This window comes from Erithacus rubecula, assembly GCF_903797595.1.
Source record: "Erithacus rubecula genome assembly, chromosome: 4".
Taxonomy (NCBI): domain Eukaryota; kingdom Metazoa; phylum Chordata; class Aves; order Passeriformes; family Muscicapidae; genus Erithacus; species Erithacus rubecula.
In genome coordinates, this window is record NC_136686.1 from 45,942,580 (window position 1) to 45,955,626 (window position 13,047).

Below are 13,047 nucleotides of genomic sequence, written 5' to 3' on the forward strand. Positions count from 1 at the left end.
ACTTCTAGAGTATCACAAAAATGTGTTTCATTCAAGAGCCTGTTTAAAGTTCCTGTAGGTGTGTACTGAGTATGAAAGGTTCTTTTAACTGTCCTTGGTGCCCAGAGCAAAGGGCTAGACCTGAGAGATGTTGCTAAGAAAATAAGTGCAATATGCTCATGAAGAATTGAAGTGCTGCTCCTGTTCCAAGGCTTTGCTGCAAGGAAAAGGTTTTTGCATGACTGATTCTCTGGGTGGAACAGAATTTGTTACTCAGTAATTAGTACCTGTCTTTTCCCAGTTCGTTACTAAACTTAGTGAGCCATTATCTTTCCTTTAAGAGCTTGTCTACCTTTCCTTAGCTCCTTCAGCTGGAAACAGTGTGCCTTGCAGTCCTAGCAGCAGTTGATGTGTCCAGAGTTACTCCACCTGAATGTAAATGAAGAAGGGGGGGAGTGTGCTAGTATATCATTTCCCAAGGAATAAATCCAGCTACCTGATACTTCACCCTCCTGGTAAGGTCCTTTCAGACACAGTAAAGTTGCTACCCAAGTTGTAGCTGCTGACAGAGTGTGGTAACCCAGTGCCTGGTGTCAAAACACAGGTGATGACAATGTTGAGAAACTGGGCACTAGCAGACACAACCTGGGCAATCTCACAAATAAGAATTATTGTTCTAGGCATCATGAAAGTTACCAACAAAGTAACTTAGCCAGTAAAAGGTTCCAAGGTTATGGATTAACAGTGGGTTTTCAATGCAGCTGATGGACTTGCTACAATCAACTGGCAGTCCTGTGGTAATCACCACAGAAGGTGAGCAGCAACCATTACTATATTCCTCTTCAGAATCTCTCCTTGTTTTCTGATGTAAGGAAAAGCCCCTTCAATACAGCTATTTGTGCCTTGCCAGCAATGTTAGGAGATACTGAGCAGAACAAAACAAATTTTCTGCTGGAACAACCAAGAGGAAGGTATGCCATTAAAACAAATTAGCCAGAGCAGACATGGTATAGCCTGTAGGACAGGCATTCATAAGGATTTCCAATCTCAAGTGCAGAAGACAAGAGTGTAAAATAGAAGAGAGAAAAACTTGGGAAATAGTCTGTATCTCATGATAGAAAAGGCCTAACAGCTAATTTTCTGGGGGGTGAGAGGGCAAGAAAAATACACAGATATCTCTAGTAAAAGCAATGGGGGAAGCCAAAGAAAGTATTTTCTTCCTTTCTGAAGGAAAATGGCAGAAGCAGGAATGAAAATAAGTCTTGTTTCTAAGGGATGATATGTGGGAAGGGCAGGGTATATTGAGAAGGGAAGGAATTGAAAGCTACTCTGAGAACTACTACATGTATGCAAGCCCAGAGAAGCCCAGATTTCTAGAAGCACTTACCCTTCTGTGTTCTTCACAATCTGAAGGAGGCTGAACTACAAACTTTTTATATAAAAGCGTAGGTATAATGCAGAATTCACCTAAGCCTGTGTTTGGCCAAAGAGCACACACTTTATTTTAAAAATGTAGAAGAAAAGAGATTGATATTAAGAGGGAAAGGAAGACCTACTGTGAAATCAATAAAATAAATTATTAGATTAGATATGAAGAAGTTCTTTACTGTGAGGGTGGTGAGGCACTGGAAGAGTTTGCCCTGAGAAGTTGTGGATGCCCCATTTCCTGGCAGTGTTCAGGACCAAGGTGAAGAGGACTTTGAGCATCCTGATCTAGTGGAAGGTGAGACAGTGTGTTGGAACCAGATTATGTTTAAGGACCTTTCTAACCCAAATTCTACAATATGATGTTCCATGAACTTTCTTCTTGAAGTTATTTCAGGTAACGAAGATGAGTATCCCCCTTCAATGCAAGATACACCTTTGGCAACAACAATTAACACTAAGCTTTGTTTTAGTTGCTGGGCAACCCTGGGCTCTGTACCAGTGCCAAGCTTCATTCTCTCTTTCCTGGACCCATCACCTTCCCACACAGGACCTGAGACAAGCTGCAGGTCTGTCAGATCCTTCTAACTGAACAAATATATTTTAAAGACAAGGGCTTGCTCTGAAATGTCACTTTTGCAGCCAGGAGACTTGAGAAGACTTGAGAAATGGCCATCATGATTTTTCCTTTCCAGAGCTCTCTTTCTCCTTAGCAAAGATTACATCAGAGTCATGGACACGGTCTTCTTAAATGAAATGTGGTACAGCAATTGCATCTCTACTAAAAAGGGAGGCAGGATGGACTGATTTAAAGGATACTGTGAGAAAGGTATTTGGATCTGAAGAATGACTGCTGGGTGCAGAATAAAGAAGGCTGTGACCCAGCAAGAACAGATCAAGCAAAACTGAAGAGCAAAGAAAGAAAGAAAGCGGGATATGATGAAGCCAACATGTAAGACAGACAATTGTTCTGTAGCCTAAATTTAAAGACAAGCTCACAAGGACCTTCATCTGTGGAGAGAGTATGGAGAAGAGGCTTATGATGGAGGTTTTCTCAGCAATGGTATACTGGATGGGGGTAGAGAGTCAAGACAAGCAAGCAAAGGAGAAAAGAATTGCATCAGACAAGGCAAAAGGATATTTTGGTTCTTGATTTTGCAAAGGTTAACAAGATTTGGCTTGGGAGCCAAATCTTGCTGTCATATGAGTAAATGACATGCCATTTACATGCTACCTGCTTCCATGGCTTGCTCAATCCCTTCCTGCCTACAGGCAGAGCTGTTCTTTTCCTCTGTAACCATTGCCAGCCTCAAGCAGCAATAATTGCCTGTACATGATCCAGCACTGTGACTGATTTCTGGAGATCAAGTAAAATGTGACTGTAATGTAATGGATTTCTGTGCTTCTACCAATACATAGCAGGTAAAGACACAGTGTTACAAATGCTAAAGAAAAAAAATAAGCTACATTCTTCTAATTGCCAATTTCAGATGGGAGTTGAGACCTTTTTCTCACTTTAAAAAGTCTTTTCATTAAATATAGTATCAATACTCATTAAATTGAACATCATGCTGAGCAGATTCCAAAAATACCAGATTTTTGGTACCTGACAAAAAAAAAAAAAATTAAGATACCAATCAGTAAAAAAAAGGCTATGTCTTCTATTTCCCACAAATGCATCTCCTAAAAAAAAAAAAAAAAAATAAAAGTTGATTTACTGTTTGGCTTTAGTCCAAGGCGTGGATGTGGGAAGCAGAGCTTTTGTCCTTTTCCTCGACCTCAGTTCCCTCCAGGCTTTTCACCATCTGTCTCTGCCTCTCTGTTTCTGCCCCAGCCTCCTGTGACATGCAGAACATGTGTGGCTGCAGATGCCAGGGTGTGCCCTGTGCAGAGCTCTCTGCTGACCAGGGCTCATCCTCACAGCTCACGATTCCTTCATGAATCCTCAGCACGAACCATCGTGTACAAATACTGACGTGTCTTGCTCCACCACCTCTTACACAGAAGCTTAATAAAATACCTCAACAAATGTGTGTGGCCACTTCACAAAAATACCTAAATGCTCCTGGGGGATATTTCCAGGCATTTAAAATAACCCCAAACAATTTGCTTTATCAAATGTGTGTGTTCAGGGCGGAGCACTTCCCCACCTTCGTGCCTAAGTGTGCTGACAGTTAGGATGAAATTCCCACCTCATTTTTAGAGGAAAAAAGGAATTAGGCAAAAAAGCAGCAGAAGAAAACAGGTTTGGATATTTTTGTTTGTTTGGTTTGGTTTGGTTTTGCGGGTGTTTTTTTTTTTCTATTTTTCGGGGGAGTTGTTTGTTGTTTTGTTGTTGTTGTTGTTTGGGGTTGTTTTTTTTTTTTTGTTCTTTTTGAAAATTGGTTGGGGTTTTCTTTCTGTTTATGAATTATTTTGAACACTACCCAAAAATACTGAAACTGTGTTCTGAGTTGCACTAGCTATTTACCAACACCTTCCTTTGCTCTCTCTTTGCATGTCTGATTCTTAACTGAGCCAGTTCTAACCTGGGTTTTGTTACTTGTTTTGCAATTAGGGCAGTGGGTTGGTTGACTTTTTCAGAATTTTGTCAGTAAAGATCTTAAAACAACTTTCAGGCAGGCTTTCCTCCTTCCCATGCAAATACCCTGACACATTAAACAGCACCCTCTTTTTTTGAAGAGTACCCACAGCCACAGACAACATTTTGTAAATAATGAAGACAATTTTTTTAGGGTTTTTGACAAGTGGTGCTCAAGGCATATTTGACTTTTCCTCATTAGTATTGGTGGCGTGTTTTTAAATATTACTGGTTTTAAGCTGGAGATTATTCCTGTAATACTGGAATATCCCACTTTTAGAATGAGGAACAGAAACTTCAGCCTGGGCAGACTGTTCAGAAGTTAGTAGTTGCACACTTTTGCAATATCTTTGTTTTAATAAAAATACATCAATTAAATTGTGATTTTTTAATTTCAGTTTCTTAGCATATTTTCGATTCTCTGAATTGTGACTAAGTGTGTACTTATGTTGGAAACAGATTTTTGGTAGATGATTAAGGCATTTTATGCAAACTTTGGTATGTCTGAAAGTGCTGTGTACGGGATCCCATGAACTCTCCTCCAGTGATTTCACTCACATTGGCACACTGCTTCTCAACCATTGCTGATTCCAGCTTATACTGCCATCTCCAGTTCAACCCTGATATTGTTTAATACACAGCTGATATGCTTAATAGGTGCACTCTATGCATATGTATTTGTATGGATGTAAGTTCACATCTGGACATAAGGATGCATACGTATGTACACTGTTGTTCAACATATATGTAGATTTAAAAGTGTTGGGTGAAATGCTGCTAAATGGATTCAGCTGCTAATGAGGCAGCAGCTGAAGGTCAGGGGGATGTGTGGCTCCTCAGAACCAAGCTGACAGTGTTCCCCACTGCTCACATAGATATGTGGAGCTCATGTTGGTCTCATTTCTGCCCCTGCTGAATGTCCTTGGCATTAGTGTGCCTGGCCATCTCTTGGCTGCCAAGACCCCAATGCAATCCTGTTTCATAGCCAAGTTTCAAGAAGGTTACACCTTAGGGGCCTAGAAAAGGCCTCCCATTCTGATCTCTGAAACTACCAGACAGAAGGTATTTTAAGGTTTACTAAAACACCCAAACATTAAAACCCCCACTACTTTGGACCCACACAAAGATTGGGTAGGCAGAATTTTCAAGCTGGATTTTTTCTGCACAGCTGTCCCACCTGTTCTTTCTTATCTGCCAGGACCCTAGCTCAGGAAAACGTCTTTCTTCTGTACTTCACTGTACCTCATGTTTAGTAACTGTCATTGCTTCTGCTTCCTGATTTCATTTAGCAAAGTCATCAACAGTCATATGAGAAATTAGGAACTCTGGACTGGGTTTATGGCAAACAAATTAGTAGTGTTTGCACTAACAGGTATTATTTTGAGGTAGGAACTGAGGCCTTGTGTGAGGAAACTCTAAACACATGAAATAATTGAGTGGAAACTCTTAGCAGAAAGGTAAAACACTACTTTCAAAATTATTTTTGTCCAATGATTCACATCAGCTGTTTTCTGACTTGTCTTGATTTAGCAAATGAGTGCCTGAAGCCAGATGACACTCAAAATGGTGTCTGAACAGTACTGAACAGTTTGCTTCTGACTTGTGAAATGCACATTTCAAGGTTTTGTATTTACTTGGAATTTCATTCAAACAGAACAGAGAGACAAGGGACAATTTGTGTTAAACAGAGCTTGAATAGCAAACTTGTCTTGAGTGTCAGCTTAGGTGCTTCCCTAAAATGAACATCAGAAATGTAATTTGTCATATGAATGCACAAAGCTAGTCATGAGTCAAGATATCCAGTGCATAATTGCTTATCACCTCACAAAAATATTTGGATTTGGACACATGATTTTTATTTCCTGAAGTTTCTGGGGGTTTTATTTGGGCTTTTTGTTGGGTTGTTTTTTTGGGGGTTTCTGGGGTGTTGGTGTTTTTGTTTGTTTTGTTTGATTGGTTTTTTGGTTTGGTTTGTGTCACTGTTTTTTACTGTTGTGTTTGTTTGCTTGTGTTTGGCTTTTTTTTTTTTTTTTTTTTTTCTTTTTATAGCACCCAATGAGAAATCCTTATTATTTAAATATTTCATGCTCACTGTAAAAACACTGGAGATCTGGGAGTGAAATGCACAACATTACTACAAAGTATTAATAACTTCAGTACATTCAGAGGAAGAAGAAGCAGTGGTGCTTAGAGGAAGGGAGGCGTAAAATTAATAACTGTGCTTTAAGTGGGCACAGTTCATAGTGTTTTCATCTTCCAGTGACACAAGAGATTCAAAGAAAGCAAAGCAGGAGGAACCAACACAATTCACTCCAGTCTTTCAATAAAAGACAATAGAACGAAAAGTTGTTTAAAATAACAAACTCTGGAAAAGCCCTATACACCATCTCTGTCTTTCATACATAAAAGAAATTGGTCATAGTCAGTTTTTTAAGATAAGCACTAATATACTGAAAATTAAAATAGGTAGAGAAAAATTTGTAAGAGTGAAAAAATTGCCTACTGCCTTGATCTTTTTGCTAATACATGAGAAAATGTGAGCAGAATGTTTTGATTTATAAATAACTGCATGATAAAATAAGGTTGAGGTTTGTCAGATGTGACCTAATGTATTAAGAATTTCTTCCCTTCATAACTGGAGGGGGAAGCTGAAAATTTGAAATGCAGTTTTCTTTGGTATGTAATTAAACTATAAATGACCTTTTACGTAGTTAATATGTATATTCTAATTTTTAAAGTTTTGTGATTTATTAGAGAGAAAAACTTCTGTCAGTCCTGCATATTCTTGTATGGAGACCCTGGTCCCTTAATCAGAAGATCCTGTCACCATCAAATGCAGAAGACACAGCCGGTGTTCCCCATCCAGCTTCAAGTCTCAAAGTAGTCTGGAAGAACAAATTTTGTGCCTTTGCTACCATGAGAAGGTAACAATTTGTACAGCCACAGGGTTTTCTTTTTGTTTAATGCCTTTGGGTATTGTAAACATTCCAGGAAAGCTACTGTGTTTTTCTCCGTGATGTCTATTTCTTTGGCAGACTAGAAAATCTCAGGTGGGAGTGGTTACTACAGTTTGAGAAATCTTCAAGGATTTTTTTGTTCTTTAGGTAATACTTTATAAATAGTACCTGTTTCTTAAGGTACTGGAGAGTGTGGATACTGTGGAAACCCAGGAGAGAGATCCAAACAAATGGTAGTATGTGGTGCATATTTACTTAAATGTTTATAAGCTGTGTGACAATACCAAAAAAAGCAGGGATCAGTGTTTACCGACCTGAAATTTTATCACGTTCTGCTGTCAAATCTTATTTCATGAATAAATACCTCATTCATGGAAGAAGCAAAGTGTATTTCCCAAAAGTACAATTTCACGACTTTTAATGAAGTTTATGCTTTACTGGCTGTGTTTGAGCGAGACACAGATGTAGTGGGTGCCTTTCCTGCCCTTGGCAGGGGGGTTGGAACAAGGCACGGGTCCCTTCCCACACATTTATCGCACACACAGTTATCTTCCAGGGAGCTCTGCAGTTCAGGACTCTGCACATCCCAACACGGCACACAGGGGCTTCCACGCCTGTTCCATTACCAGCGAGAAACTCAGACGAGTCAACAGCAAAAAAACGTCCTAAGCCCTTTTTAAACTCGAAGCCCTGTTACGTGGTGAAAATGCCGCCAGAAATCATTGTTCAAGGTCCTTAAAGATGTAGGGGGGAAGTTTCCCGGCCCTTCTGCCGCGCCGTGCCCCGGTCCCGCCGTGCCCGGTTCAGCCCTGTCCCGGTTCAGCCGTGCGTGTCCCGGTTCAGCCGTGCGTGTCCTGGTTCAGCCCTGTCCCGGTTCGGCCGTGCATGCCCCGGTTCGGCCATGCCCCGTTCAGCCCTGTCCCGGTTCAGCCGTGTCCCGGTCCCGCCGTGCCCCGCAGCCGCCGCCGTTTTCGCGGCGCTCCTACGGTGGGGCGGGTGCGGGCAGGGCCGTGTGCCGTGTACCGTGTGCCGGGCGCGGGCAGGGCCGGGTGCCGTGTGTCGGGTGCCGTGTACCGTGTACCGTGTACCGTGTACCGTGTACCGTGTGCCGGGTGCCGTGTGCCGGGCGCGGGGGCCGAGCCGCGGGCGCGGCCGAGCGCGGCTGGGGGCAGGTCCGGCGCTGCCAGCGCAGCGCGTCCCCGCCCGCCGGGCCGGAGCGCAGCCAGCAGGATCCATTGCAGCGGCCGGCCCTCGCCGCGGCTCGGCGGGCGGGGCAGAGCCGGCGGCGCAGAGAGGCGGCCCGGGCAGCCCGAGGGTGAGCCATCCCACAAACACACGCTGAGAGCTCGTGGCAGCAGAGAGCAGCGTTTGGGTTGGCTTCCCCCCACTCTCCGTCCGTCCCCGTCCACCCCCCCTCCTTTTTTTTTTTTTTCCTCTTTTCTCTCCAAAAAACATGGCTGAAGCTGGGACGGGCTTTTTGGAACAGCTCAAGTCTTGCATCGTCTGGTCGTGGACTTACCTCTGGACGCTGTGGTTCTTCATCATGCTGTTCCTGGTGTACATCTTGCGGGTGCCGCTGAAGATCAATGACAATTTAAGCACAGGTAGGCTGTGCCCCCCGCCCTGCCCTGCCCTGCCCTGCCCTGCCGGGCGCTCCCGCTGCCGCGGCACCCAGCGCCGCCCCGCCGTGTTCCCGGGCTGCCTCCCGTGTGCCGACTGCTCCTGGTGTACCCGGGCGTTTTCATTAACCGCATTACAACTTTGACTGTGTTTACGATAAAAATTACATCTCAGCTGCTTTTCCTGAATGATAATAAGTAATAAGAGTGCAAGTTCGCCGGAAGAATGTCGCTGTTGGCGTGGACTTTGCTTTGGTGCTCGGGCTGGCTCAGGCAGTGTGCCACTGCTCGCACTGGATCGGCAGTAACTCACGGGCTGCTACCGGGCTGCAGTGGGCACTTACGGCTTTATCTTGAAATTGCTTATTTTTCCTACCCATCTGCTTCGGTAATTTAATTTCTGCCCACTCTCCCACCCCCACGTTGGAGAAGACAAATTAGTTTTGGGGCAGATGAGATGTAACCCATGTGCCATCCGTGCTGCTGGGAAGTTAAACATTATCTGAGCGTTTTTCACCCATCCCTCTGGCCTGTTCTCATTTGATAAGCCTCTGGCAATTCCAGCATCAAAGAATAATTAAAAAAAAAACCCAAGTAGATTCAGCATACAGCAGCTTTCACTTTAAGCATAAATGCAATCTATAAATTGCATTTATAGATTATGAACTTTAAATGCAGTTTTGGTCAAATTTTCATTATGTGTCTTTGGACAATATCCTGTTTCTTTTGACATTGCCACACACTGATTAGAACAGGAAGTAATTTTTGTTGTTTGGTTCTTAATTATTTATGTAATGCGTACGTCCCAGGTAACCATTGCAGGCCATACTTGCCAAACACAAATGTCAGAATGCTTTATATTATAATTATCACTATTGCAAAAAATCACAGGCTTCCATCTGAGACCTAATCAACCCCCTCTGATTTCTTCCTGAATTTGAATAAACAAATTCTTGATGCACTTTCTCATTTAAAATGTTACTTCAGCTGTGTCATCTTGGGATTTACTGAAATGTCTCAAAATGCAAGTAAAATGACAGTATGAAATCTTTGAGGAGTTTAAAAAGGCTGAAGAAAGTCCCAAAGTGCCAGAAAATGGAACTGAGAGCCTGAAAAATCATGAAAATGAGTTAACAGGGAGAACTACAGGCACAGTATGGTCTTTGTGTATCATCTGTTCCTAAATGGAATTTATTAGAAAAACAGTACTGGTAATAACATGACCATTTTTTGGTTTGGTTTTTTCAAAGTTTTTGTGAATGAATTAAAACGGATTTTAATTTATTGTGGATTGCCTTCCCAGCCGATTACAGTTGAATTCTACTACCATTAGTTTAAGGTTGATCATGAAGTATGACAGCAACTCATGATGTGATACCAATCACATTCATTTCAGTGATGTGAAAATAAATGTGGAAATGTTGCTTCTGAAATTTCAATATGACATAAATAAATAGCAGGGTTATTACAAAGAATAACTGGGTATTTTCCCAGAACAAGCTGGATCTGTTGGTGCACTGAGGTCAAACAAACTGGTTTGCAGTACCACCAGAGGCAGGCTTAGGCAGCCAGTTAAAAAACTGCAGTTCCACAGGTGTGATTTGTACTTCATGAAATAGTGATTTAGAAAAGGTTTTAGAGATTTAGATCAAACCCTTTAAACAGAGTGAGCTGCTGTGATCTGAAGGACTAGTGTGACATGCATGGGAGGGCACCTGCCACACAGACCTGCTGCTTGCTGCTGCTGCATGATTTTGTTTTTCCATGCCTAGTGTCAGTATTTTTAAAAGGAAGTGGAAACGCTGGAGAAGATAATGGAAAAATGATTCCAGGGCTGGAGAGAAGCATCAGAATAAGATTACAGTAAGGCAGTATTGTCATGGAGAGAGAGAAAGAAATGGCCTTTTAATAATGAAAAGAATTTTAAGAATTGATGACTGTAAGGAACTCAGTTTTGTCATAATCAGGTGTTAATTTTTAGCAAACTTGGATCAGCTGATAAAGGAACCTTTGGGATTTGCGTGTCTGAAAGTCTTGGAATCCGATGGTGAAATAGGAATCACTAGTGTTCATGCAGCCTTAAATTGCTTTTTGGCAAGGACAGGGCAGCAAGCTGTGCACCACTGGCAGTCAGAGTCATTGCAGATGGTTTCACCAAACAGACAGGTGGTTGGTCACTTGTATTAGAATGTCTGAGTAAGAAGTGTGGGGTCTTTTTTCCCCCTTTCAGCGTTTTACAGATGTGCATACCCGAGCATTAGTGCATGTTGGTCATCTCAGGTGTTTCAGTGAGCTCCCAGGCTTGAAGGTCCTCAGTTTGGCCAAGAATAATTTCAGTGTCCTCAGTGGAGTACATTACTGTGATATACCCAGAGGAAAATCTTGTTTGTCTGATTGTGATGTTTTTTCATTTTTTAAAAGTTTGATATCCAGATCAAATAAAAAAATTATGAATATGAGAGTTTGAAATATTGTACCATACCATTAGCCAGGAAGCAAGAGGGCTAGAATATTAAATAGAGAATAAGCAGTTGAGGAAGTGGATGTTATCATCTTATTCCAAAATAATTAAACATGCCTATTTTATATAACATGCTGTATTTTCCCATGTTGGCACTTGCACAACTTCTGAATGCCACACTAATCTGAACTAAGACACACCTCTTCTAAAAATGTGCTTGTTTTTCCTGACACAAGAATTTGGGTTTCTAGTCAAATCCTAAGAAGGAAAGAAGCACTGAAGTTAAACAGTTTCTGATTATTTTATTTATCCTTTCAAAGTGCAACAGAAAGATGATTTAATGACCAGAGCATTAAGTGCAACTGGCTTGTGACAAGGCAGACAGGAGGAACCCTCTGGCTTGCTGGGGTAGAGAAATCAGATAAGCTGATTTCCTAAACATTTGAGGAATCCATACACGGGTATGAGCTCTGGGCTGAGTCTGGCTCCCTTGGTGTCTGTGGAGTATTATTATTCATCTTTGCTGGAGCAAGGCCCTGTGGTGTTACCAGCTGAGCTGCTAGAGAAGGGAGTGTTAGAAGCCTGCAGAATGGAAGAAAACAAGTGAAGCTGTCCTGCCTGGCCCCTGAGGTCAGCAGGCTCAGGGTAACTACAGCTGGAGCACCAACACTACATCACCTTGTGGTGGCTAGGACAGAGTTGGTAGCTGAGCAACATGGTATATTTTTTCATTATTAATTTTTAAAAACTGTTATTATGACACTCCTACTGAAGTAAATAGCTAACATTTTAATTAATGTGGGGTTTGTTATCAGGTAATAGACTTCTTAAAGCCCAGTACCTGAAACACTGCACATGGTGTTGGCTATCTGGGGAGGGTAGAGGCTGGTGTGCAGCAGGGCTGGCAGCACTGGCCATCACCACGGGTGAAGTGAACATGTTCAAAGACCTATACATTTAGGATAACAACACATTCTCTTTGTCCAAGAATCTCTCAGAAGACACAGAATGTAGAGGTTTTTTGGTCAACCTGGCCCCACTTCAGATGTGTTCACCAGTGTGTGCATTGCACCGACTTCAGGAAGCAAAGCACATGGAAAAGACCCATCTTATGAAACTGTCTTGTGTTAAACGGTGCAGTAAAGCTGAGGGTGATTTCATTAGCAGAAATACTGCAGGAGATGGAGAGATGGAGCCTGCCTCTCAGGTTTGGGCTATGCTGTCTTAGGGTGGTGGCTGCTGTCAGCAAAGCTCATCTCATCTTTCTGATCTTCCCTTTCTGCGTTTCCTGACTCTGCAGATCTGTGCTGTGCATCGGTGCAATGTGCCCCAATAAGCTGCAGTGTGGGGAAAAAATAGCTTTTCATTCCCATGGTCTCACATTCAAGTAGCCACAGAAAACATTTGCCTGTTATTAAAATTTAACTAATTTCACTTTTTTCCTGCTTCTGATATTTTGGCCATGTGGAGCTGCATGTGTGCAGGCTGTGGTAGTAAAGCACCCTTAGGACAGAGGGGTTTTTTTGGGAACTGGGTGTGTGGGGGTATGTCCTGTCTGGTCTGTGGGACAGGGCTGCCAGTGCTGGCTCAGCCTCTGAAGCGTGGTGAGGTGTGTTTGCTGTGATAACATCTTGACAGCCCGTCAGGAGCTATTGTTCCCCTTCATAAATTTAAGCTAGTGCAGTTAATCATGAGGGTTGGAAAACATTAACCTGACAAAGGCTAGGGAGTTCCAAATAGTTTGAAAACCAGTGAACAGTTTCTTTCATTTGAGAAGAACTGAAGGACAGTTAGTTTTACTTTTGCAGACTTGCTAGTAATTTGGTCTTTCTCCAAAGCAATCTGCCATGGTTGTGATGGGTTTCCCTGTAAGCATCTGCTGTGTGAGCTACAGAAGTGATTGTGGTGGTGGGACAGTCTGCAGAAAACCTGGAGCAAAACTCTCGTGCTGCCAAAGGAGATGGAAGAATTCTTAACTCCCTGCAAGTGCCACGTAGATTTGTTTGGGGTATTTTTAAGAATTTG

The 13,047-nt window shown here is 42.4% G+C and overlaps 1 protein-coding gene across 1 annotated transcript in view; it reads left to right on the forward strand.

Annotated features, from left to right (window-relative positions):
* The first annotated feature begins 8,223 nt into the window (after positions 1-8,223).
* ST7 (suppression of tumorigenicity 7) overlaps positions 8,224-13,047 on the forward strand; it is a 133,634-nt gene continuing 128,810 nt past the window's right edge. Inside the window, exon 1 of the mRNA XM_079304186.1 lies at positions 8,224-8,546. Coding sequence (XP_079160312.1) covers positions 8,396-8,546 — 151 coding nt within the window. The 5' untranslated portion in view covers positions 8,224-8,395. The remainder of the gene's footprint in view (positions 8,547-13,047) is intronic.